We start from the raw sequence: 26,041 nt of genomic DNA, 5'->3' as shown, positions 1-26,041 counted from the left end.
AGCACTACAGTTTATCAAACACTTATTTATTTTTGGCTTTTTATTCAAAATGGTCATTGAGATTTGCATCATCCATAAGTTTGGTCCCTGAGATTTAAAATCAATAGAAGTAGTCCCTGAGATTGTCCACCATCCATGATTTTGGTCCTTCCGCTGAAGCTTTTGGCCGGAAGTTTAGGCAATTTTCAAAGCTTCGTAACTCAATCGCTTCTTAACCAAAATCGACCCGTAATATATCAAAATGAAGATAGGAAAGTATAGAATAAGATTATATCTATTTGGAATCCTAATGATTGCCGGAGATGGTCGGAAAATAGCCTCAAAATTGACTGGTCTGAGGGAAAACTGGAAAACTCGTCGGAAACTGGGTAAATTTTAAACGTTCATAACTTCTTCAATACTCAACGAAATTAAGTGATTCAAAAACAAAAATCATATTTCTCAACGAGAAGAAGAGAATGGTACATTTTCAACAACTAAATCGCCGTGGTTTGGTCAGAAAACGGATCGAAAGTTGCTGACTCGTTTTTCAACAGCCACTTTCAAGCAGTTTTCCGGCCAAACCACGGCGATTTAGCCGTTGAAAAATGTATCATTCTCTTCTTCTTGTTGAGAACTATGATTTTTGTTTTTGATGATTTCGTTGAGTATTGAAGAAGTTATGAACGTTTAAAGTTTACCCAGTTTTTGAAGAGTTTCTGGCAAGTTTTCCAGTTTTCCCTCGGACCAGTCAACTTTGAGGCTATTTTCTGACCATCTATGGCAATCATTGGGGTTCCAATTAAATATAATCTTATTCTACACTTTCCTATCTTCATTTTGATATATTATGGGTCGAATTTGGTTAAGAAATGATTGAGTTACAAAGCTTTGAAAATTGCCCAAACTTCCGGCCAAAAGCTTCAGCGAATGACCAAAATCATGGATTGTAGACAATCTCAGGGACTACTTCTATTGATTTGAAATCTCAAGGACCAAACTTATGGATAATACAAATCGCAGGGACCATTTTAAATAAAAAACCTTTATTTTTTTACACATTATTTATTCTCACCGAAGCAGTTGAAAAAAAAAAAAAAACACAATAACCTCGAACTTGCGTTCCTTCTTTTTCCTCTTCCTCGAAAGTGACTAGTTTAACGAAACCGAAGAGGACGATGAAAAGGATAACTACAAGAACTCCATTCCCAGGTAATCTTCCTTCTTTCATTTTTGCCATTCTGCAGAATCCAAGTAGGGCATTTCATTCCGACGCTGTTAATGCTAATCCTACTTGTACGCATACAATTAAACAAACCCTTTTGGTGTCGGAGAGTATGATTCAGACTCGATGCAAATCTGGAAAAATTAGGAAAGATGAAGCCTTGGGTTACTTTAATTCCATGATTCAAACCAAACCCTTGCCCTCTATTTGGACTTTCAATTGTTTGTTGGGGGCACTCTCCAAGATGAAGGAATATTCCGCTGTGGTTTCTATGTGTAAACAGTTGATGGGTTGCGCTCAATTCCGACCTGATGTCAGTACAATGAATATTTTTCTGAATTGCTTGTGCCGGCTGAACTGGATGAACGCTTGTTTCTCTGTTTTAGCAATTACCCTTAAATACGGTCTTCAACCCAATGCTCATTCTATAAATACTTTTCTTCATGGGCTTTGCAAGAATTGTTCCCTGGCGGAGGCAATGGAGTTCTTCGAAGAAATAGAAACGAAAGGATACGCGTGCAATGAAATAACTTATGCTACTATGATCAATGGACTATGCAAAGCTGGGAAAACTTCTAAGGCTCTCGAGATACTTACGAAGATGTGGGAAGATGGAAGGTTCAAGCCCAACCAAGAATGCTACAATCCAATCATCGATAGCCTCTGTAAAGAAAGACAAATAGATGAGGCATTGACCCTATTTCGAGATATGATCAGCAAAAGTGTTGTACCGAATATTTTCAATTATACCACATTGATTCATGGGTTATGCAACATGAGTCGCTGGGAAGAAGTGCTCCCTCTTTTTGAAGGAATGGAAGATCATGGAGTCAGGCCAGATGTTGTCACCTACAACACTCTAATTTATGCATTGTGCCAATCGGGGAGGTTGGAAAAGGCCAAGAGCTTCTTGATTTGCATGCGTAACGGCGGAATTTCACCAGATGTATACACATACAGTGTTCTAATGAACGCGTTGTGCAAGGATGACAGAATTCAAGAAGCACTTGCTCTGTTGGAAAATATGACAACGAAAGGCATAAAGCCTGATGTTGTCACTTTTAATTCCTTGATTTCTGCTTCATGCAAGTCTGGTAACTGGGAAGAATGTGTGAGGTTATTCAAAACCATGATTGGTTATGGAGCCTTGCCTGATATTGTTACATACAATTCTGTACTGGATGCTTTATGCAAGGAAGGGAAGACAACAGAGGCACTGAATCTTGTCGACGAAATGTTCCGTAGAGGGGAAAAGCCTAATGTTGTGACTTACAACTCTTTAATTAAAGGATTGTGTCGTACCAGGCAATGGAAAGAAGCCACAAGGTTGTTTGACGAAATGGTATGCCATGGAATCTCACCTGATTGCGTAACTTTGAAGATACTTTCGGGTGCTCTCTGCAATGAAGTGATGACCGATGATGTTCGCGAAGAATTTAAGGCGAGAATAGATGGAACTTCGAAGCTGGGTAAGAAAAGGTCCAAGAAGGATTGATGCCTCAATCCTGGTCTGGAAACGGGAAGAACTTTAAGAGGTTCTCTGTCCTGATGCTTCATGTGCAGAATAACATGTTATGTGGTTTGAAATTTATATTAATGAAGATTGGTCATATACTAATGATAGATTTTCATTCACTGGTTATGTTTTTCTTACGCTTTTGATTGATCACCCTCCTCACCCACCTTCGAGTTTACGTGAACCGGTAATGGAGTATATTTTAGCCGCACATTAGCTGCATCGATCTCTCTCGTTTGATCGAAACAAACTCACAATGGTCATTCATACATACTCCGCTGACTGCAGTCTCTGTATTTATACGTCCTTACGGCAACTGAACCAATTTGGAACTTCACTGCCTAGAAGTATAACACTCATAGCGCTTCACAACCACCACAAATCAAGTCACAAATTTCGTATAATTTAGATGAGCAACGGGAATTCGCAAGGACACGTTTAATACATTGATATTGCACGTTGGATATAAATACATAGCCGTGAGGGGCTTTGCAGCTTGATTGGTTAAGAGAATTTAGCCCTTCGATTAGAGCTTTGAATGATGTAGTGGAGTTTTGCCGAAAATTTATGTAGAACACAGAGTGGGACGCTACTGAAATTACCGACATTTTCAGTGGGAGAGTGCGAGATAACTAGTGCTGAGTTCAATGCCTAGATATTTCTAGCCCGTTGTGTGGTTTAGCTCAAGCTGAAATTTTGTCCCATATCAAACATCGACTAACTTTGAACTGTCACGTAAAATACAGTACCAAAGCCTAGGGGTGGTATTGGTACGATTACCGTACCAAAACTCATATACCAATTACCATACCAAACTTTTGGTATGACAAAATCTATTACAATTACCGTGCCAAATTTTTTTGGCATGTCAAATAGTTCAATTGGCATGGTATGGTAATGGTAATTACCACTTTGTTTTGGGCCAAAATTTGATTTTTTTTTTCTGACCCAATTCGAAGCCCAAACGTGTTTTGGCCACTCCCTTTGGGTTTCTAAAACTTTTTTATTTAATTATGATAATTTTATAGAGATTCATCTAAGAAACAAGAAGTAAATAGATGGAAGTATTGCTGAAGAACCCAATATCCCTAAAAAAAATAGTACAAAGATTCCTAAATTCCATCTCTACATTCTTTAAAACTGTACAAAAATTAACTTGACAGACGAAGTCAGGGAGAAATACATCCCAATTTGATGAAGGAGAAGATGAGATGGACTTCGAAAAGAGAGAGAGTCGCCGTAACTGGAGCAACAGAGTTGAAGACAGTGGCTAGATGAGTGAAAAGATGAAGAGTCGCAGTGCAAGAAGGCTTGGGTTTTTTTATTGGGAAAGTAGAGGTTAGATACATGATTTAGGAAATGAGAGAATCTTACTCCACTAAATATACATTTTATTGGAAATTTTATGACTCTTTCTATTAATTTTATAAGGTTTTTTAAGAGCATCTCAATTTTTGTACGTTCTCCACTAGAGGTGGGCCTAATTTTAAAACTAAATGGACCTGAAAGTCGAAACAAAAGCCCATTCTTATTCAATAATACAAAACCCTAACTAACCTTTACCTTGTCGTTGTCCTTTTCATTTTCTGCAACAGATCACGTGTTCTCTCTGTCTCTCTGTCTCTCCGTCCCATTTCTTTTCTGTAACAACAGAGCACGCCTTCTCTCTATTGGCTTCATCCTACATCGTTGCCAGATGTATCGGGGCCTCACAAAGTGACGCACCCAAAGGACGACGAGACGGAAAAACAGAGTATTGTTACAATTTTCCATCCATAGGCCACTAGCCATCAAAGTCGCCACCTTGCCCATCCAACGGCCGCCTAGCCCACCCAAATAGCCGCCTAATAGGCTAGCCAATTTCCCAAACAATTTTGGGGTAGTCGCAACGGTGCTTTGCCGTTGAGCGACTAGGTAGCCGCCCGCTTTTTAGAACACTGATTTTTAGTGGATAATAAATGCTTTTTATAATTTTTCTTATTATCTTTTGTTTTAAGAATACTAATTACAAGCAAGTGGTCTTCTATTGTGGTGGAGATGAGTGTTGTCCTTCCATCACGATGTGGGTTCGAACCCCATTGATTCCCTAATCTAACAAATCTATCGTTTGACAAAACAAATACTAATTACAATTATGAAAAGTAAATAATGCAATGAATAATTATATTTTTGTCATACAATTAATAATGGTTTAAATTTGACATATCGATTGATGAGTCACATAAGCTGGAAATTTAAATTTTAAAATTTGACATCTTATTTAGGGATGGTCTAAATTACATATTAATAGAACATGTATTTTTCGTTGCGGTCCCTAATCAGTCTAATTGTTAGACTGAAACCTTGTTTGTTTAAATATTTTGGTTGAGGTCCTTAGCATCGTTTAAGAGATTTAACTCATACATTTATACATTTAATGTCCCACAAATTATGAAATTTAAACAAATTCAAATAATATTTTTAAAATATAATAAATACTTAAAAATCAATAATAGAGTAATGTTGTTCTTCACAAAGTTATAGCAAAAAATAATGTACCCACTTTTAAAAAATAACTAATGATATATTTTAAAACATAAAATAAATACATATAATTATCATGGGTATATTTAGCAAAATTAAAAATGGGTACAAATAAATTAGAAAATAGGGCACAAAAAGAAATTAATATATTGGTACAAATTAAAACTGAAAAGAAAATTGGTACAAATTAAAAAAGAGTTTCCAATTTAAAATGGGTACAAAATAAAAATTGAAAATATATGATAAAAAATTTAGCCATAAATATAAATATACCATATGAAACATTTCTAACAATAAATGAACATATTTAGAAATTAAAAATATTTTATTATTGAAATAATTAATGATGTTTATTAAAACCTAAGAAACTTGATCAAAAATTGAAAAAAGAATAAGGTTTTAAGCTATGAAGTAGCAAAAAATGGATAAGAACCTAATTTCTCCTAATAGAACCCTCTTGGTCAACAAAAAAAGAGCGAAAAGACTATTTAGTTTGCTATCACAACAAAAAAGTTAAAGGCAATAATCTAATTTCACAAAACAAAATTTTGTTGTTTTTTGTTTAAGCCTCACCTATAAGTGATTTTAACATCTCTAATTTAAAAAAAAATTAAAAAATTAAAAATAAACCTATCTCCTTCTCTCCCCACTCTCATGTTCTATTTCGCTCTCTTCCTCTCTTCTTCAATTCTAAAAACAAAAATAAAGAATTTCACACATACTTTGTGTGTGGGCATATCTTTGTATATAAAGTCAGCATACCCAATTAGAGGTCATAGCTTCACCAAAAAGACTTGGACAAAAATGCCCCCAAAAAAACAAAAAAAGTTTAAAAGCAACCCAAAATAATGCATCAAATAATGCAGGGGTAATTTGGTAATTTTGTCATAAAATATAATATAAATATAAGTGGGAAGAGAGAAAAGAATAAAAAATAAAAAAAAAGAAATGAGTGAAAGTTGCTGGTGCCCACATGAAGGAAAAAGGAAAATATGATAAAAAATAAGGAAAATCATGAAGGTTGTGTTCAAAACATCTTAAGAGGTGCATAACGCGCCGTGATTTAAAAAATGCATTTTGCACACATTTATTTATTAAATATTATTTTCAAGCACTTAAGAGGCACGTAGTTCCAATTATAAAAAAAGCATTTCGCACGCACATAATAATATGATTCAATTAGTTGTCAAATGAAATTTTTTTTAACAAACGATGTTATCTACACTAAGGAGAAGGGGTTGAGCTTATCCTCACAAGGGTGACTGTTCTTTCAGATCGTTCAGTTGCCGTAAGGACGTATAAATACATAGACGCAGTCAATGAAGTACGTATAAATGACCATGGTGATTGTTCTTTCAGATCGAACGAGACAGATCGATGCAGCTCATGTCTGGCTAAAATATATTCGACTACCGGCTCACATAAAATCGAAGGTGATTTTTTTTTTTTTGGGGGGGGGGGGGGGGGGGGGGGGGTGGATCAATCAAAGCCGTAAGGGAAACAAGAAAAACATGGAAATCTATTCCCGTTTCTAGACCAGGCTTGAGGCATCAATCCTTCCTTCTTGGACCATTTCTTACCTCATCTGTCAATGTCATCCCTCCACTGCAGAGAGCACCGGAAAGTATCGTCAAAGTTATGCAATCGGGTGAGATTCCATGGCATAACATTTCGTCAAACAACCTTGTGGCTTCTCTCCATTGGCTGGTACGGCACAATCCTTTAATTAAAGAGCTGAAAGTCACAACATCAGGCTTTTCCCCTCTACAGAACATTTCTTCGACAAGATTCAGTGCCTCAGCAGTCTTCCCTTCCTTGCATAAAGCATCCTGTACAGAATTGTATGTTATAATATTAGGCAAGGCTCCATAATCAATCATGGTTTTAAATAATCTCACACCTTCCTCCCAGTTACCCGACTTGCATGAAGCAGAGATCAAGGAAGTAAAAGTGACAACATCAGGCTTTATACGTTTCTCAGTCATTGTTCCATGAATTCTGTCATCCTTGCACAACGCGTTGATTAGAACACTATATGTGTATAAATCTGGTGAAATTCCGCCGTTAAACATGCAAATCAAGAAGCTCTTGGCCTTTTCCAACCTCCCCGATTGGCACAATGCATAAACTAGAGTGGTGTAGGTGACAACATCTGGCCTGACCCCATGATCTTCCATTCCTTCAAAAAGAGGGAGCACTTCTTCCCAGCGACTCATGTTGCATAACCCATGAATCAAAGAGTTATAACTGATAATATCCGGTACAACACTTTTGCTGATCATATCTCGAAATAGGGTCAAGGCCTCATCCATTCGGCTTTCTTTACACAAGCTATCAGTGATTGGATTGTAGCAATCTTGTTTTGGCTCAAACCTTCCATCTTCCCACATCTTCTTAAGAGTCTAGAGTGCCTTAGAAATTTTCCCTTGTTTGCATAATCCACTGATCATAGTAGCATAAGTTATTTCATTGCATGCGTATCCTTTCATCACACCCCAAGAACAAAAAACTAAAAATTAATAACGATATGGTTAATAAACAAGCCCTAAACTGAAGTCGGTATGCAGCCAACATATATCTGCCGCTGCCTTCTTTCCAGAAGTATTTAGTTTTGCACAAGCTAGGGAAAGCGCACGCTCAAATATCACACACTAAGTAGCAACCTGATTAGCACCAAGTCTCACTAACATCCGAGACTTCCACCATTTAAAATACCTCATGGAATCAACAAATATGAATCCATATGACATCAAATAAAAATAGGCAGTGCCTGTTCATTAGGCAATCAATATGGCAAAAGATGAGAATGAGAGTCAACTTCCACCAAAAGATGAAGTTATACTATGACTGCAACCACGCAGAAGACTCGTGATTGAGCAGATAAAATCTCACCTCGGCCAATATTAGCAGTCATGTTGTCTCTAATCAATCCTCTCGCTGAAATATTCCTTGAATGACCAATTTCTAGAGGAGAGGGACCAACATTTAATTTGGAAGCACCATGAAACGGAGGATCTTGAAGTAACATCACACAAGTAGCGTGTGACAAAAAGGAGAAACATATAACCACTCATCCTTAGAAGTCCAATTACATATTACCACTCTTCATCAATATAAATTTCAAACCATTCTGCACGTGAAGCATGTAGTTTAGGACGAAGAACCCCCTAAAATTCCTCCCGTTTCTAGACCAGGCATCAATCCTTTTTGGACCATTTCCTTACCAAGCTACAAAGCTCCATCTATTCTCGCTTCAAATTCTTTGCGAACCTCATCTGTCATCTTTCCATTGCAGAGAGCACCCGAGAGTATGTTCAAAGTTATGAAATTAGGTAAGATTCCACGGCAAACCATTTCATCAAACAACCTTGTGGCTTCTCTCCATTGGCTGGTCCGGCACAATCCATTAATTAAGGAGTTGTAAGTCACACAATTAGGCTTTTCACCTCTACGGACCATTTCTTCCACAAGATTCAGTGCCTCTTCTGTCTTCCCTTCCTTGCATAAAGCATCCAGAACAGTACTGTATGTAACAATATCAGGCAAGACTCCATAATCAATCATGTTTTTAAATAACCTCACACCTTCGTCCCAGTTACCAGACTTGCATGAAGCAGAAATCAAGGAATTAAAAGTGACAACATCAGGCTTTATACCTTTCTCGGTCATTGTTCCAAACAGAGTAAGTGCTTCTTGAATTCTTTCTTCCTTGCAAAGAGTGGTCATAAGAACATTATAGGTGACAATATTAGGCTTGACTCCTTGATCTACCATTCCTTCAAAAAGAGATAGCACTTCTTCCCAGCGACTCGTGTTGCATAATCCATGAATCAATGTGGTATAATTGAAAATATTCGGTACAACACTTTTGCTGATCATATCTCGAAATAGGGTCAATGCCTCATCTATTTGTCTTTCTTTACAGAGGCTATCGATGATTGGATTGTAGCATTCTGGGTTGGGCTTGAACCTTCCATCTTCCCACATCTTCGTAAGTATCTCGAGAGCCTTAGAAGTTTTCCCAGCTTTGCATAGTCCATTGATCATGGTAGCATAAGTTATTTCATTGCACGCGTATCCTTTCGTTTCTATTTCTTCGAAGAACTCCATTGCCTCCGCCAGGGAACAATTCTTGCAAAGCCCATGAAGAAAAGTAGTTATAGAATGAGCATTGGGTTGAAGACCGTATTTAAGGGTAATTGCTAAAACAGAGAAACAAGCGTTCATCCGGTTCAGCCGGCACAAGCAATTCAGAAAAATATTCATTGTACAGACATCAGGTCGGAATTGAGCGCAACCCATCAACTGTTTACACATAGAAACCACAGCAGAATATTCCTTCATCTTGGAGAGTGCCCCCAACAAATAATTCAAAGTCCAAACAGAGGGCAAGGGTTTGATTTGAATCATGGAATAAAAGTAACCCAAGGCTTCATCTTTCCTAATTTTTCCAGATTTGCATCGAGTCTGAATCATACTCTCCGACACCAAAAGGGTTTGTTTAATTGTATGCGTACAAGTAGGATTAGCATTAACAGCGTCGGAATGAAATCCCCGACTTGGATTCTGCAGAATGGTAAAAATGAAAGAAGGAAGATTACCTGGGAATGGAGTTCTTGTAGTTATCCTTTTCATCGTCCTCTTCAGTTTCAGTTCGCCGGACAAATTCAGCAAACCTCACTTCGTTAAACTAGTCATTTTCGAGGAAGAGTAAAAATTAAGGAACGCGAGTTTGAGGTTATTGTTTTTTTTTTTTTTTTTCTTCCCAAAACTGCTTCGGTGTGAATAAATAGCTGTGGAAAAAAAATAAATAAATGTTTGATAAATTGTAGTTCTAAAAGTATTTTAAAAAAATGGATAGAATTGTTAATATAAAAATTTCATTAATTGAAAGTATTCTCTTGCCCTTAATTAAAAAAATGATTTTTTTTTAGAATAGTGTAAAGTTGCTTCTAGATATTACTATTTGTACTTATGATTTTGAAAAAACACATTTTTTTTCATTGAAGAACCCAACTGATGGCACTACTTTTTAGGAAAGTTTAAACCCCATCAAAAGATCAGATTATTTAGATAACGCTTGTCTTGCCAAATTAAGCTGGAAGGTGTTATCTCAAGAAAATAATTGATGGTCTAGTTAGTAAAGAATAAAACACCTTATGCAAGATGGCTTTCTTCATTACGAGATGAAGCAAGATCACTCTTTGTCCTGAAAAAGGATATTTAGAAGTAGAGATGTGCTTTAGAAATGCATGAGATGAATCGTGGGTAATGATCAAGACATACGCTTTTGAAATCATCATTGGATTTTTCCTTACCCACTTCCATCTTGCTCCTAAGAATCAAAGAAGTGCTTTAGACTGGAAAAGGTTAGTCATTTTGTTGAAAATAACTGTTAGAGTCACTTCAAAAGGTTAGTCATTCCGTCGCGGATGGCGTGCAGACGGCTAGGGCTTTGACAATGCGCTTGAAGTAGTCGGAGATGTAGCAATAAACAGTGGGTTTGGAGATGTGGGTTTTGGTGGAAGAGAGGGGGAGGAGAGTTTTGAACTTTTGGTGTATGTAGAGGAAATGGTCAAGGAGGTCTCGAGAGCCATGGGAGGAAGAAAAAGTCGTGGGAAGATGAGGAGAGGTGGAGGAAGCAATCAGCGATGTGGGTTTGGAAGGAATCGAAGAGGGGAACTGGTGAGATTAGGGTTTATAGTTTGAATTAGGACGGAGCAGTGCGCTGTGTGTCAGAGAGATGTGGGAGGGAGAGAGAGAGAAATTGAGCAGAGTCATTGTCCACGTGAATGCCATATCATCAATTAACGGTAAACTTAACAGTAACCTTAATGTAATGAATATATGAAAGTGTTCCAAAATTATAACTTTATTTACTACTTTTGAATGAAAAAAACTTCATGTACCAAATGTTGAAAAACAAGAAACTTTAGGGTAATAAACTGATATTAACCCTTTAGCCTAATATGTGTGTCTCACGTGCTAATAATTAACGGAGAGTTTATATAATTTTCAATTTTAGGCCATAAATCCTAACAAATTTTACCATAAGAGTTTAAATTTTTATTTTTTATCATCTGGGTTATCTTCCGCCTTAGGCCTTATTTTTATATTGCAGGAGGATAAGAGTTGGATGATGAATATAACTATATTTTTTTTATTCAAAATGAATATAACTAATTAAAAGGTGGGAAGGTGATTGTGCAGTCTTGGCAAATTAAGTCGGGCTAGGAAAGATTGGCTCAAATTAGATGCAACCAAAAAGTTTCATTAGGCCATTTGGTTGAGCACCAATACATATGTCAATTCCTGTCAATATATATCAAAAGTTTATATCAAAATAGGGAACTTTAAAGAAAAGTTCTCGGTACTGTTTACTTTAATAAAAAACCACATTTTTACATCAAAAAGTCAATCTTGGTACTATTCACTTTACCATTTATTTTGTCTTTATTATTAAAATTCAAAGTTTTTAAGTCATTTTCATTAGTTTTCCTATCAAAATATGTTGACAACTAGTGTTATTTGTAGAGGTTTGTCGAGGGTGACGACGCCAGTGAACTCAATTCTAGCTCCCGAATCACCGACAGGTCAGGCACCTGGGAAAGACAATGCAAAAGAATGGAACTCTCCGGCGAGGTACCCTACAAAGATCAAGAGTGAAAAGCGGAAAGCCAAGGGGAGACCGTACTGGGCACAATTTTTATGCTGCTCATCTGCGCATCAGCATCTGTAGCGTCTCAGTTCAGAAATTTTGAAAGTGAAGCTTGTGAAGTTTTCAATCATTGATGCACATATTGTCTGTGTTAGCTCTAAGTGTTTACTTCTACCGACTTAGGTGCATATTGTCAGTATGGTTATATGAGTCTCTGATTTTTAGAAGGCTTTGAGGGGTGGAATTTTTTGGTAAATTATCATTAACAACTGAATTATCAACAGTACCGCATCAAAGTTGTGCCAAAAAATTTGTACCATTGGTAATGATACGGTATTTGTACCATACCATACATTTTTGGTACGGTAATGGTATTTAAAACCATTACCAGTGGTATACCGTACCATACCACTACTATTAATATTATATCATTTATTTATATATAATTAGGTATTATTATCATTATATATGTTTTTTTCAGTCATTTATCCAATCATCTCACCCTCTAACGCTCATTACTTAAATCCGCCTAATCCGCCTAGGAGCTAAACCCCAAGTCACCGCTCGACTAGAGCCTAGCATCTTTTAAAACCTTGCTAAAAATAGATTTGAAACTGCTATCAAATTTGACAGCAACTCCCTCTGGAGATGCACTTAGATATACTTTATACATGCTTTTTAAGGAAGGGACCCCATTTAAAAAAAAATGTTAATTAGTTGTGTGACCCACCTATACATTGAATTCAATGATCCGAACTGTCTATTTTGTAAGTCTCGATTCATAAATCATCCTTGCACAATTCAATTTAATCTAAATTCATTTGCCTATTTAATTATCACGATAAAATTTAAATGTTGTTTGGATCAAATGTCATAGTCTAAACTACATTTTAATAAAACATTGTTTGTCAACCAAAAACAAATAAAATTACTGCTATACCCTTTAATACAAAACTAAAAGAAGATATGATAAAACAATGTGGGCATTAAAGTAATTTTGTACAAACACGTTTTTACTTTTTTTTAAACCTCACAGCTATGTCATCTTATCAATACCCTCCCAAATGCAAGTGGCCCTTGCCACAATGATGGAAATGTGTTGACCTCTTTCATGACGACATGTGTTCAAACCTCTTCGGTTGCTAACCCTCCCAACTCATTCTCTCTTTCCTATCTTTTTTGGATGCGTGCCAACCCGTTAAAAACAAATAACTCCTCTCATAAAAAAAATAAAAAAACAAATATTTAAAGGAAATTGTTATCGGCACTCCAAAAATCTCATTGTGCACTTCAAACTTTTCATAATTAAAAAAAAAATACATTTATGAAGAATGTAGATTGAGATTTTTAAAATGCTAATAACAGTTTCACATTTAAAATATAACAAAAAATATTTCTCAACACACAAAGTGTGTGACCTTTGCTGGTACACCAAATATTATAACATACTTGGGCGAAAATAAATAAAAATTCTCTTCCTTAATTTTATCTCTTCTTCGGGAAGTGAGGTTTGCTGAATTTGCGTGGCCAACTGAAACCGAAGATGAAGATGAAGATGAAGAGGATAACCACAAGACCTCCATCTCCAGGTAATCTTCCTTCTTTCATTTTTACCATCCTGCGGAATCCAAGTAGGGGATTTCATTCCGACGCTGTTAATGCTAATCCTACTTGTACGCATAGAATTAAACAAACCCATTTGGTGTCGGAGAGTATGATTCAGACTCGATGCAAATCTGGAAGAATTAGGAAAGACGAAGCATTGGGTTACTTTAATTCCATGATTCAAACCAAACCCTTGCCCTCTATTTGGACTTTGAATTATTTGTTGGGGGCACTCTCCAAGATGAAGGAATATTCTGCTGTGGTTTCTATGTGTAAACAGTTGATGGGTTGCGCTCAATTCCGACCTGATGTCTGTACAATGAATATTTTTCTGAATTGCTTGTGCCGGCTGAACCGGATGAACGCTTGTTTCTCTGTTTTAGCAATTACCCTTAAATACGGTCTTCAACCCAATGCTCATTCTATAAATACTTTGCTTCATGGGCTTTGCAAGTACAGTTCCCTGACTGAGGCAATGGAGCTGTTCAAGTTAATAGAAGAGAAGGGATACACATGCGATGAAATCACTTATGCTACCATGATCAATGGACTATGCAAGGCTGGGAAAACTTCTAAGGCACTTGAGATACTTACGAATATGTTGGAAGATGGAAGGTTTAAGCCAAACCAAGACTGCTACAATCCAATCATCGATAGCTTGTGTAAAGAAAGCCGAATGGATGATGCCTTGACCCTATTTCGAGATATGATCAACAAAAGTGTTGTACCGGATATTATCAGTTATAACTCTTTGATTCATGGGTTATGCAACATGAGTCGCTGGGAAGAAGTGCTCCCTCTTTTTGAAGGAATGGAAGATCATGGAGTCAGGCCAGATGTTGTCACATACAACACTTTAATTTATGCATTGTGCCAATCGGGGAGGTTGGAAAAAGCCAAGAGCTTCATGATTTGCATGCTAAACGGTGGAATTTCTCCTAATGTACGCACGTATAATGTTCTAATCAACGCGCTGTGCAATGATGAAAGAATTCAAGAAGCACTTACTCTGTTTGGAACAATGACTGAGAAACGTATAAAGCCTGACGTTGTCACTTTTACTTCCTTGATCTCTGCATTGTGCCAATCGGGGAGGTTGGAAAAAGCCAAGAGCTTCTTGATTTGCATGCTAAACAGTGGAATTTCACCCAATGTATACACCTATAATGTTCTTATGAACACTCTTTGTAAAGAAGAAAGAATTCAAGAAGCGATTACTCTGTTGGAAAATATGACAACGAACGGCACAAAGCCTGATGTTGTCACTTTTACTTCCTTGATTTCTGCTTCATGCAAGTCTGGTAACTGGGAGGAAGGTGTGAGGTTACTTAAAACCATGATTGATTATGGAGCCTTGCCTAATATTGTTACATACAATTCTGTACTGGATGCTTTATGCAAGGAAGGGAAGACTGCAGAGGCACTGAATCTTGTCGACGAAATGTTCCGTGGAGGGGAAAAGCCTGATGTTGTGACTTACAGCACTTTAATTAAAGGATTGTGTCGTACCAGGCAATGGAAAGAAGCCACAAGGTTATTTGACGAAATGGTATGCCATGGAATCTTACCTAATTTCGTAACTTTGAAGATACTTTCGGGTGCTCTCTGCCATGAAGTGTTGACCGATGAGGTTCGCGAAGAATTTAAGGCGAGAATAGATGGAACTTCGAAGCTTGGTAAGAAAAGGTCCAAGAAGGATTGATGCCTCAAATCCTGGTCTGGAAACGGGAACAACTTTAAGAGGTTCTTTGTCCTGATGCTTCATGTGCAGAAAAACATGTTACATGGTTTGAAATTTATATTAATGATAGATTTCCATTCACCTTCCTCACCCACCTTCGAGTTTATGTGAGCCGGAAATGGAATATATTTTAGCCGCACATGAGCAGCATCGATCTCCCTCGTTTGATCTGCAGTTTGTGTATTTATACGTCCTTATGGCAACTGAACCAATTTGGAATTTCACTGCCTAGCGCTTTCGCAACCACACAAATCAAGTCTGCAACCGCACAAATTTTGTATAATTTAGGTGAGCAACCGAAATTCGCAAGGACACGTTTAATGCATTGATATTGCACATTGGATACAAATACATAGCCGTGAGGGGCTTGCAGCTTGATTGGTTAAAGAGAATTTAGCCATTCGATTAGAACTTTGAATGATCTAGTGGAGTTTTGCCGAAAATTTATGTAGAACAAACAGTGGGACGCTACTTGAATTACCGACATTTTTGGTGGGAGAGTGCGAGATAACCTATGCTGAATTCAATACCTAGATATTTCTAGCCCGTTGTGCGGTTTAGCTCAAGCTGAAATTTCATCCCATATCAAACATCGACTAACTTTGAACTGTCGCGTAAAATACAGTACCAGCCTACTAAAAATCCCAGACTCAAATAACCATACTGACAATATGCACCTAAGTCGGTAGAAGTCAACACTTAGAGCTAACACACAGACAATATGTGCATCAATGACTGAAAACTTCACAAGCTTCACTTCAAAATTTCTGAACTGAGACGCTACGGATGCTGATGCGCAGATGAGCAGCATAAAAATTGTGCCCAGTACGGTCTCCCCTTGGCTTTCCGCTTTTCACTCTTGATCTCTGTAGGGTACCTTGCCGGAGAGTTCCATTCTTTTACATTGTCTTTCCTAGATGCCTGACCTGTCGGTGATTCGGGAGCCAGAATTGAGTTCACTGTCGTTGTTACACGACCATTGTCCTTCCCCGTCACTGCTTTATCATCTTTCTGAAGCGCAGGGGCTTGACTTTCTTTTTGGTTCGGTGACTTGGCTTTGTTCTCTAGGTAGGCCTCACCCAAAAGGTTTTTCAAAGGAGTGTGTTGCTTCCCAGTGCTCCAGTTTGTAACCTTGGCGATGATCTCTTCGTTCTTCTTTCTCCCCGGTGATTCATTCACAACATGAGTAATAGAAGGAAACCACCCAGCCTGCAAAGGTGCAGGTCTTGGCTGTTCCGGGTTCTGTGCTGTCTTGATTTCAGCAGCAGTAGCCTTTTGATTATCAACGCCTCCAGGTTCAACCAATGTCATGAAAGACGGTGCCTCAAACGTATCAGATTTGTCAGAGTATTGCCTCTCAGATGCAAGTTTCGCCTTCCCTTCCAATGAAGCTTGGGGATCTGTAGGTGGTACAGCTTCAGCATCAATAACAGCTTGTGCCTCCGACTGGATAGAATAAACTGTACCATGCATCAACAGCAAATAGACCGAAGTTAGAAAATTTTAACACTTCCTTTTGAGCAAAAGCATTGAATAAGGTATTTATGCATAGAGAAAAGACTGTAAAAGACAGCCTAGAAACAAAAAATATAAATATGGTATACGACTATTCTAAACAATTGTAAATCTATCACAAAAAAAACATTATTAAACGATATATAAACTGATCCAACGAGAAAGTGATATGAAGGAGACCCTCTAAGATGGAGATATATGCTAGACCTACAAAAATAGAACTTTTATACGTAACTCATTAATGCTTGTACCTGAAACAGATCCCCAGTTGCCTTCGAGGCTGTCAGTTTGGCTATTCGAGTCAACAACATCAAGTGCAGACGAACTTGTCTGTTGCTCAACAAGTTTATCATTCTCTTCCTGCAAAGAAACCCCAAGGAGCTCTCTGGAGCAGTTATCTTCAGCAGCGGTGAAACTTGGAACAGAAGATTCAGTAGCTAAAGAGGACAGATTTGGAACAGAAGATTCAGTATCTAAAGAGGACAGACCTACTTCTTTCATTCCACAGTCCATTAAACTCTTCTGTGACGATTCAACATTGGGACCATGATCTGACCCAGCAGCAGTACTGCCCCCAACTTCTAGCTGGACCTTGTCATTGCAATCAATCTCACTTTCCATCACACTTTTCTTTGTATCTGAAACTACATTGAGGTCAGCTCTGCTAGAATTGGAACTGCTGTCCAGGTTCAGTTTTGGCTTCACCAAAAGATTCTCCTCAATAGATCCTCCCCTGCTTTTATTTCCAGATACAACGCTTTTTTCAGTTTCACCCTTATCGTGATCACCAGAGTCATCGCCATTCAGTATGTCTGTTGAATTAACTTGAAGTTTGGAGAGACAACTGGTATTTTCCAAACTAGTAATAGGGTTCTCAGCAACAATTTTCTCCATAGATACTTCAATGTACTCATCCTCAGTTATAGCATACTTTTCAGTCTCATGATCACCATCGTCAATAACATTTCCTTCTACAGGTCCTTTGCTGCTATGATCTGCACTCAAATCACATTTTTCATCTTTCTCGTTATCATCCAGATCAACAGAGTGTGTTGTTTGATTTATACCAGTACTGCTCAAGGAATTTGCATCAGATGCGACATTTGTATCACTTTCTGGAAAGTTCACCTGTAACGACTCATAATTATCATAAGTCTCCTGTCCTTCAGGAGAGCCAACCAAGCTTTTAGCTACCTGAGGCATCACAATGTCAGCAGGGGGTGATTTTTCATCTGAACCTTGGTTTTCAGTAGTCTTGATCTCAACCTGAGACACATTGGCTTCTTCAGAAGGCACTTCTTTAACCATTGGCTTGCTGCTGCCTCCATCCAGTTCGCGGCTAGCTTCTAAATCATGCATATCTGAAGAGGCCACAGTGCCTCCACTTAAATTACTTGACTGGAAAATCTGAGAATTGTCATTTGAAACAGGATTTTTAACACCATTTTCCTCGTCATTAAATTGTTCCCAAGAGTCCAAAAAAGTGGGCTGGTCTAGTTTCTCTTCTTTGTAGGTTTTGAAACCTTCAAGCATTGCCGCAGCATTGTCTACCACCGGTAGGTCATCAGGCACAGAAAGCACATGTACAAATGCACTCCCTTCTCCCTTCGAGTTGCTACTCTCAGTTAATCCACCAGAACTGAAACAGTGCATCTCGTCTGTGGTATCCACCTTATTTTCTGCGGTATTAACAGAAGCTTGTGCATGTTCAACAGATTCAACATCAGGGGAAAGACCAACTTGGGGAATATCCAAATCAAACACATGAATATGCTCTTTCTCTGATGGAACAACTTCAATATCTCGCAAAGAGTCTGAAGTCACTTCAACTGTTCTTTCTAACTTAGAGGCACCCTCAGCTGTTTCACTGGAAACTTCATTGGGTGCGACCAAACCGTATGGTAAGTTTCTATCTTGATCACTTGCTTTGATTTCCTTCACCTGGCCCTCCTGTGAAATGGATGTTAAAGAGCTCTCAATCACACTGTCAGTAGCACGGGCCTTCTTGCTATCTTCTGATACATCGGTAATAGGGTGTACGTCATCTTCTGAACCATTCCTATCATCCTGCACAGCTGACTCTGGCCTCTTCATTGAATCTATGCCAGTGATTGACATAGATCCTCGGGACTCTGGTGCATAGCCCAGCTGATTAGTTGTATTCTCTGGATTTAAGAAACTTGCATCAGGTTATTGAGAGATAAATCATTCTGTTACTGCAACTAATGTAATCTGACGACAAAGGTGGAGAAATGTAATGACAAAATATATTCACATAAAGAAATGTACGCGAACATATTAAACAAAATGCAGACCAATGCAAGAACACAGAAGAACATTCACCATCACTACATTACAAAAGAAGTCGATATTGGGTACAATTAATGTTGCACTGAAGAATATCATCTCTTTATCATGAATTTTAAAAGGACTTGTGACTTCAAAGGCATGAAAACTCGTTTACCCATGATAACAAATATGGCAGAACACTATTTTGAAATTTTTATGTGAAGAACTCCCATCCAACCAAGTGTACAGAAATGTAATATCAGAACTCAAGGAAAAAAACAAATTCAATGAAACACGGATAGATTTTAGTTCTCAAGCGCAATACGGTTTCACTTTATACGCTGTTTGAATACTCTCGAAGTTTTGCAGAAGTTTTAGTTGTAAGTAGATTAAAATCTAACATGACACACCTTACACTCAATCTACAGTTTACTGCAGCTTAAAAGTATTTAATCCAGAACATAAACTCAGTATCACACTAAAATTACATTTTGGTTTGTGTTTTCCATACTTAAAAATTGGACCAACATTTCCATATTCTTCTTTTCTTTGTATAAGAAAATATTTCCATATTATCCATACATCTTCTCAAAAAGGACAAACATGCTAACTTATATAATCAAATTAGTTGTCACCAATCAAATAAAAAGGGCGACCCCAAGCCAACAAGGCTCCCCGCTTTGCGAGGGTCAGGGGCGGCGGTATGGGTGTGTGGAATGTCAATATGAACCATAATCTACTCATACTATTCAACAGAATTCACAAGAATTATCCACTCATATTCCAACCTAGACGTGTCATCACTGTTGAACAAACTATATCCTACATTGATGAGTGACAAAGCAAAGCAACTGAACGCACTGCAGGTGTGCACACTCAAATACCCTACAGAACCCATCCCTCCCCTTTACAACGATTTATTTTCCTGATTAGGAAATTATCATGTCATCCTTCAATGTAATGGATTAAACAGACAATGGTTCTATTTATTCTAATTCATTTAATTTGTTTTTGAGTGCCCTCTTAATAAAGAAAATAATGATTAAGCCGCAAAAAATCAAATTTTCAGACCATAGACAGATACATTAACTAATCAAACAGTTACATATAAATAATTAATCAGATGTCACCAAAACACAGTTAATATGATTAATTGGACTGGTTTATTGAAACGTTACCGTTGATTTCCCCATCATTAAGGGATTGGATGGCATTCAAATCATTCTTGGCAACCTTTTCCACACTAGTTGCTGATTTCAAAACATCTTCTAACCCTTCTCCAGTTCCTGCACCAGATCCACTATCCGAAAATTCTGCAACAGCATCTGAGAACACCGCATCTTCTGATCTGACAGATCCTTCCCCAATTAGACCACTGCCCTTTTCGTTGTTACTTCTTTCCAATACTTTCGAACCTTACACAGAAAATTCAGTACCATAAATACCATGATTTAAGATCTATCAAAGGAATTAAAGAATAATATATCTAACTTCCCATCGGCTTATCAACAAAAACTGCAGAAAATCGAAACCCCTCTTACTGTTTTGAGATGCAATCAAATCATAGTATATCATTTGTTTTACACACTTAGCTGCCGGTTTCTAAAAAGATTTTACTTAATTATCCAGGTGATCTCTCTATCAGCTTAATAGCATAGTCCTAAATATCTGCCCCAATGCATAAACAAATCCCAAATTCCAAAATTTTAGAATCTTTCCAAATATTTTTACAGCCACCAAACAGGGTAGATTACGTAGAGCGGAAAACTTAATTAGCTCACTTGGGGTTTTGCGGTCGTCATCGGAGTGCTCATCATCTGACTGGGTGTTCTCCTGTAAGCCAACCAACTTGTAGCCATCAATGGTTCCACAAATCCTCTTATGAGCACGCCTGTGCCTGGCACTTGGGTGTGGGTTCGGAAAGGGCCACCCACATTTGCTGCAAACATGGACTCCTCCATGGCTCTCATGCCCTGCAATATCAACAACGAAAAACACCAACACTCAGAAAACGCAAAAAGAATAGCGAAAACAAACAACAACCCAGATTATCAAATTCACAAAAATAATCAAAAACAACAAAAAATTAGAAAACCCTTAAAGCCCAGTAGCAAACAAAACAAACATTCATCAATTCACAGAAATAATCAAAAACACCAAATAAAAATAGAAAACCCTTAAACCCCAGAAGCCAACAAAATAAAGATTCATAGAGAGGGAGAGTACAAGAAAATAAAGACAAACCCAGAAAAACCCATCAAAAATATTTTCAACCCAGAAATCAAAATCCAGAAAACCCCACAAAAAATAAGAAAATAAAGATTCAGAAAAAGAAGAAAGATAAGAACCTGTGCTGTGACTTCTCACTAGATCTTGAGCATCCATGTCCAAAAGGAAGAGTTGGGATGACAGAAGAGATGGCAGCAGCAGAGAAAAACAATAAAATACAATATAAAAAGCTCGGAATGTGACCCAAAGAAGAAGCAAACGGAATCGAAAGTCTTCGAAATGTCTGCAAGTCCTTCTGGTGTTCTGGGGGGCAGACTCCGGAGAGAGACCGTGAGAGTGTTGTACGGAACAGTCTATGGGTGACGGCGCATTAGACAATCGCTCGACCACTGTATCTCCCCATGTGACTGTGCTTTAACTTATATACGAAGAATTCAATCATTGGATGAACCTTTTGTGATTGTCTACATTGAGGTGCATGGTAATTGTATGAGGTTACCGGTGGCCCACTAAAATCGTGCGGTTGTTTTTTCATGACCTAATGCCATTTTTTTTATTTTGAGCATGGTTGGGTTGGGTACGGTAATCAAGCAAAAAAATGATAGTGATTATAGAACCAACCGGGTAAGGCCCATGACCATTTGCTTCAATGGTAGATTTCAAGTTTGAGCTGTTTATTTCATAAACGGGTAAGGCGCTTACATTTTAGGTTTCGCTTGCAATGAAAGTCACCATCATGTAAACGATGTTGGTTTTATGTAATCTGTTTGAAAAATATCATATCGCAATAGCCAAGTTAAAAAGATTGAGTTACGAATGCACTTTTATTGTTTTACTAAAATTGTTCATGTCAAGTCAGAAATTATTACTCTGATACTAAATCGTTGTATTTTAGTATAAATAAATAAGTAATTCTACATCTTGATAGAGTTTAAATCATAACATTTAAAAGTAAAGTCTCGATATTTATTTTCTTGATAAACAGTTATAACATAAAATAAATTCATCTAACTATAGAAAGACGAGAGATTTTGAAATCGTAATGTATATAATTGAAAAATGGTGATCTGAATTGGACCAAAATGGAAAGACCCGTGCTCCAATTTTGAATTTTCTACTAAATCAACGGTTGTTTTTCTCCTTGATCTAAAGGACAAAAGAGTCCCGAAAAGTCTATAAATTGATGCAGGCCCATATAGAATTCATGTGGTTGATCGTAGAGGACTAAAACTTGGATGTCACGTGTCTGGATGTATTGACAACCGTGGCCACCCCCACGAGTATGTGACCTGACCGTCAGATAACAAAAACAAACGACCAATAAAATAAACAGCTCAGATAGACTTTGACCTGGAAAATTACACCACACGTCGTCATGACTGAGCTACCTACTCGTTCCTAAAGTCAAGAAGCGACATCGACAGCCTCGCAATAAACGAATTGGGACCATATCCGATTTATGAGTCTATGCCGACGGATACGGAAATTTGGATCACTTAATCTAAATTTTGTAGTCTTTATTAGCTCATCTTACTTATCCGTCTCACGCAAAACTATGTTTTTAAACAGTTCGGATCTCTATCTCTCTATGTTGAGTGATCTGGTCTGTTGACTTTGGACAAAGGTAGGGTTAAAGAAGATCTCAATTCACAAAAACAACATCATTGTATCTATTAAATATTTTAACGCAATGAAATATTTATAGAGCTGTGTTATCACACACTTCCTTTTATCTTTCTCACGTTCATTACAATTTTTATTCATCAAATGAAAGAATTAAAAAGGATTAAATGACATAAATCACAAAAATGAGTATAAGGTAAAACGAGATATGTAGATAATATCATCGTATTTATATTAACTAATGAAATGATAAATTAATATCGAACTCATCATTTAAAATATTCGTTTCTAAAAAGTCTCGCTTATGAATGATAAAACTATAAAATTAAGTTGCCTAACCCACTCTTCAATATTTGCAATTTTCTTGTATTGCGTCTTCATCATTATAATTATGATCATTAACCATAACTAACCACTCCATCATCATCAAAGCCATCATAAGATAAGGAAAAACGAAAAAGAAACCCTTATCAACTACTCCATCGACTCAATACGATAGATTGCATACATGATATGTCCACCTAATCAAAATAATATTTTTGTTTCTTCCTTAGAAAGGTGGAATTTGAAATTAATAATTTTTTCCTTCTTTAGCATGTTTAAGGTTTTTATTCTTTTTTTTTATTTTGTTATTTAATATTAAACTATAGTAGAATTTGCCCTTATCAATAAGTGAGAGTTTTTAGATTCATCTTTCATGAATAAGGAGTTCGATTCAAAACTATTACAGGTGAACAATTGCGTGGTTTAGTCCAATCCTTCACCATTTAGTGTAACTATATCGTTGTATTAAAAAATATTTAACAAATAAAAAAAACAGCTAACTATGAGTTTATTTTATAAAATAAAAAACACTTCAAGAGCTTAATCGGAGAAAAACGCATTATATATCCACTTATCATGCTCTAATTAGATTATTAGTTGTGAAATTCCTTTAGTGCTACAGTGTACATTGGATTTTCTCTAAAGCATTGAAATTGAAGTGTTTTTCTCAAAATTGTGACCTAATCAAGGACTTATAAATGAAAGCGCTTTTTTAATGGTGACGACAACTTTCTTTTTATATTTATGGAAAAAAATTGTTAAATGTCATATGAACTTATACATATTTTTCAATTTGACATATAAACTAAAATTTTACGCGACTTGTCGTATCAAATTTTTGAAATCATTAATTTGTCATGACACACGTCGACCTGGACTCCGAATACGTCTGGTAATCACATAAATAAACATATCACATCTAGTGCTCATTGACACATTCTAACACATGAGTTCATGCAGAGGTATTCTGACATGAACAGGACTAGGTGTAATAATGATTTACGCTCTAGTACTACAATCACGTGAAGACTGGCACTACGCGCATCACATACGAGTCCTAATTGCTTATAGCCATCTAGGACTGGACTGGCACCTACAATGGATCCAAAGTGAGCGTACGGTGTGATGTGAACATACACTTTAAAGACTAGTCCTGGCCCAGGCCCCGATTGAGTACTAACACTGGTGCAGTGAGCAGATAACGTAAATACGAACATGCCACATTGATTCGATAATTCTAGTCAATATAATATTATTCATAGCCGTAAATCTAATTAAGGCATCCCATAGGATTTATAATGATTTTCTAATTCTCATTGTTATGTCATTTCCTATAAACGTTAATTTAATTACGGCATCACATGGTAAATTCGTTATTAGCTGTATATATGAAAACTAAAAACACACACACACACACATATATATATACACACACACTATATAAAAGAAAAGACTCACTCACAGATACTTGCTAGGTCGCAGCCTTTTGAACTAAGAAAGCTGGAGTCTCCAATAGTAATCGCACCTAAGCATAATATTGGGACATGTTAGTAAAACTTAACCAAAATTATTAAATTTGGAGAAACTAATTGTGGATTCGGAATCAGCATGTCGAAATATGCTAAGATAGGTCCCAGGCAATTTTTTTTAAAAGTCAACGCACGGAATATTCCAGTCCATTTCAGAAATGGGCCAGATCAAGTTAATGGCAAGGTTTGGGCCGGCCCATAGATCCGGTTTGGGCCTTTTTTTCCTGATTGCCGCTGCAATTGTTGGGAACTGGGTATTTTGGTCGGGAAACTACCATGGCTCCGACTAGCTCCAAAAACTCAACTAAAACTCACATTTTAAATACCATAATGAAGCTAGGAGAGTAAGGATTCGAGTCATACCAATATTGAGTCAAGTAGTGGCAAAAAAGGGCCGGGAAATGGCTTGCAGCTTGCGGGTCCTTCGCCTGAAAACTGGGGAGATTGCTCTGAGAGATTTCTATCCAAACAACATCAAACTGTCTCAAAAACAACCCAAATGTACTTCTAGGCATGATCTACAAATTATTAGGAAGGTTTCAGGCCTTACCTTTGCCGGAGACGGCAAGAACTCGTTGGATTCGATATTGCACAGTGATGGTACTGTGCAGCGAGGGAGAGAAGGAAAACGAGGGCTTTCTCCCCGTTCTTTGTTTGTAGGACTCGCAAAGAAGGAAGTGGTGGTGGTGGCGTCGCCAGAGGTATGGTGATCGGTGGTGTATGTGAGTCTGTGTTGACGGGGAGTGGAGAGAGAGCTAAGAGAGGGAGAGTTAGAGCGAGGCAGAGACAAAGAGAGTTCCAAAGAATGAGTGAAAGAGACACGCGGCAGAGAGAGTGGAGACTTTGTGATGTGTGGGCCCCACAGGCCAAAAAATAAATTAATAAAATATTTAAAATATCTCATCAGAAAATATTAAAATAATAATAGTATAATAATTATGAAAAATATATAAAATATAAAATAGTAATTTTAACAAAAGTGTTTTTCAGATTTGTAGTTCCGTAAAACCTCCATCGTAACTTTGATTTTGATTCTGCTTGCGCCTACAAGTTCGTACCGTCGAGTGCTTTGAGAATATAGTAAAATAGCAGCTCGTACGCGTCACGAAATGACGGTCAACGAAAATTAACAATCTCGCCTCAAATGGCATTTTTGTAATTTCACAATTTTAAAATTAATAAAATCGTAAAATTAGGCACGGGTAGTTACATGTCAACTCACCCTAACTATGTTATGTCATCTCACCCTAACTTAGAAGAACCTGGATTGCGATAATGAATGTTG

The 26,041-nt window shown here is 37.3% G+C and overlaps 4 protein-coding genes across 14 annotated transcripts in view; 1 reads left to right on the top strand and 3 right to left on the bottom strand.

Annotated features, from left to right (window-relative positions):
• LOC126618750 (putative pentatricopeptide repeat-containing protein At1g12700, mitochondrial) overlaps positions 1–15,328 on the top strand; it is a 29,124-nt gene extending 13,796 nt beyond the window's left edge. Inside the window, exons 2-3 of one of the 8 annotated variants that reach the window (XM_050286900.1) lie at positions 13,410–14,391; positions 14,602–15,328. In XM_050286900.1, coding sequence (XP_050142857.1) covers positions 13,445–14,391; positions 14,602–15,208 — 1,554 coding nt within the window. In that variant the 5' untranslated portion in view covers positions 13,410–13,444 and the 3' untranslated portion in view covers positions 15,209–15,328. Of the gene's footprint in view, positions 1–1,071; positions 2,740–13,331 lie in introns of those variants that run through there. The other 7 variants (XM_050286902.1, XM_050286898.1, XM_050286901.1 and 4 more) reach the window with 7 other exon arrangements.
• Positions 6,394–7,774, bottom strand: LOC126618754 (pentatricopeptide repeat-containing protein At1g62910-like). 2 transcript variants are annotated; one of them, XM_050286913.1, is made up of 2 exons: positions 6,855–7,774; positions 6,394–6,636 (listed from the first exon to the last, which is right to left on the bottom strand). In XM_050286913.1, exons 1-2 carry the CDS (start codon positions 7,631–7,633, stop codon positions 6,468–6,470), a joined length of 948 nt encoding a protein of 315 aa, XP_050142870.1. In that variant the 5' UTR covers positions 7,634–7,774; the 3' UTR covers positions 6,394–6,467. The 2 variants fall into 2 exon arrangements, with proteins under 2 accessions (XP_050142870.1, XP_050142871.1); XM_050286914.1 differs by having other exon boundaries at positions 6,394–7,072; positions 7,144–7,774.
• LOC126618752 (pentatricopeptide repeat-containing protein At1g12775, mitochondrial-like) lies at positions 6,551–10,039 on the bottom strand. Of its 3 annotated transcripts, none has more exons than XM_050286908.1 (2): positions 8,468–9,986; positions 6,551–6,823 (listed from the first exon to the last, which is right to left on the bottom strand). In XM_050286908.1, exon 1 carries the CDS (start codon positions 9,876–9,878, stop codon positions 8,472–8,474), a length of 1,407 nt encoding a protein of 468 aa, XP_050142865.1. In that variant the 5' UTR covers positions 9,879–9,986; the 3' UTR covers positions 6,551–6,823; positions 8,468–8,471. The 3 variants fall into 3 exon arrangements, with proteins under 3 accessions (XP_050142865.1, XP_050142867.1, XP_050142866.1); XM_050286910.1 differs by lacking the exon at positions 6,551–6,823 and having other exon boundaries at positions 7,911–9,374; positions 9,845–10,039; XM_050286909.1 differs by lacking the exon at positions 6,551–6,823 and having other exon boundaries at positions 8,587–8,766; positions 8,900–10,031.
• A 492-nt stretch (positions 15,329–15,820) lies between the features above and the next one.
• On the bottom strand, positions 15,821–21,824 carry LOC126618747 (uncharacterized). Its single transcript, XM_050286894.1, has 5 exons — positions 21,400–21,824; positions 20,833–21,024; positions 20,230–20,466; positions 17,014–18,927; positions 15,821–16,707 (listed from the first exon to the last, which is right to left on the bottom strand). Exons 1-5 carry the CDS (start codon positions 21,434–21,436, stop codon positions 16,028–16,030), a joined length of 3,060 nt encoding a protein of 1,019 aa, XP_050142851.1. The 5' UTR covers positions 21,437–21,824; the 3' UTR covers positions 15,821–16,027.
• Positions 21,825–26,041: the final 4,217 nt, after the last annotated feature.

This window comes from Malus sylvestris, chromosome 4 (assembly GCF_916048215.2).
Source record: "Malus sylvestris chromosome 4, drMalSylv7.2, whole genome shotgun sequence".
Classification (NCBI taxonomy): domain Eukaryota; kingdom Viridiplantae; phylum Streptophyta; class Magnoliopsida; order Rosales; family Rosaceae; genus Malus; species Malus sylvestris.
This window is presented reverse-complemented; position numbering and strand designations above follow the sequence as displayed.

Excerpts from the sequence above, each read along its gene's own strand:
- LOC126618754 (XM_050286913.1), bottom strand. The coding sequence starts at position 7,633 with ATGTGGGAAGATGGAAGGTTTGAGCCAAAACAAGATTGCTACAATCCA. Across the intron at positions 6,637-6,854 it reads ACGATACTTTCCGGTGCTCT|CAGACATGAGCTGCATCGAT; the intron begins CTGCAGTGGAGG and ends ATATATTTTAGC.
- LOC126618747 (XM_050286894.1), bottom strand. The coding sequence starts at position 21,436 with ATGGATGCTCAAGATCTAGTGAGAAGTCACAGCACAG. Across the intron at positions 21,025-21,399 it reads AGTGAGAAGTCACAGCACAG|GGCATGAGAGCCATGGAGGA; the intron begins GTTCTTATCTTT and ends TTGATATTGCAG. Across the intron at positions 18,928-20,229 it reads TAATGATGGGGAAATCAACG|AGAATACAACTAATCAGCTG; the intron begins GTAACGTTTCAA and ends TCTTAAATCCAG.
- LOC126618752 (XM_050286908.1), bottom strand. The coding sequence starts at position 9,878 with ATGAAAAGGATAACTACAAGAACTCCATTCCCAGGTAATCTTCCTTCT.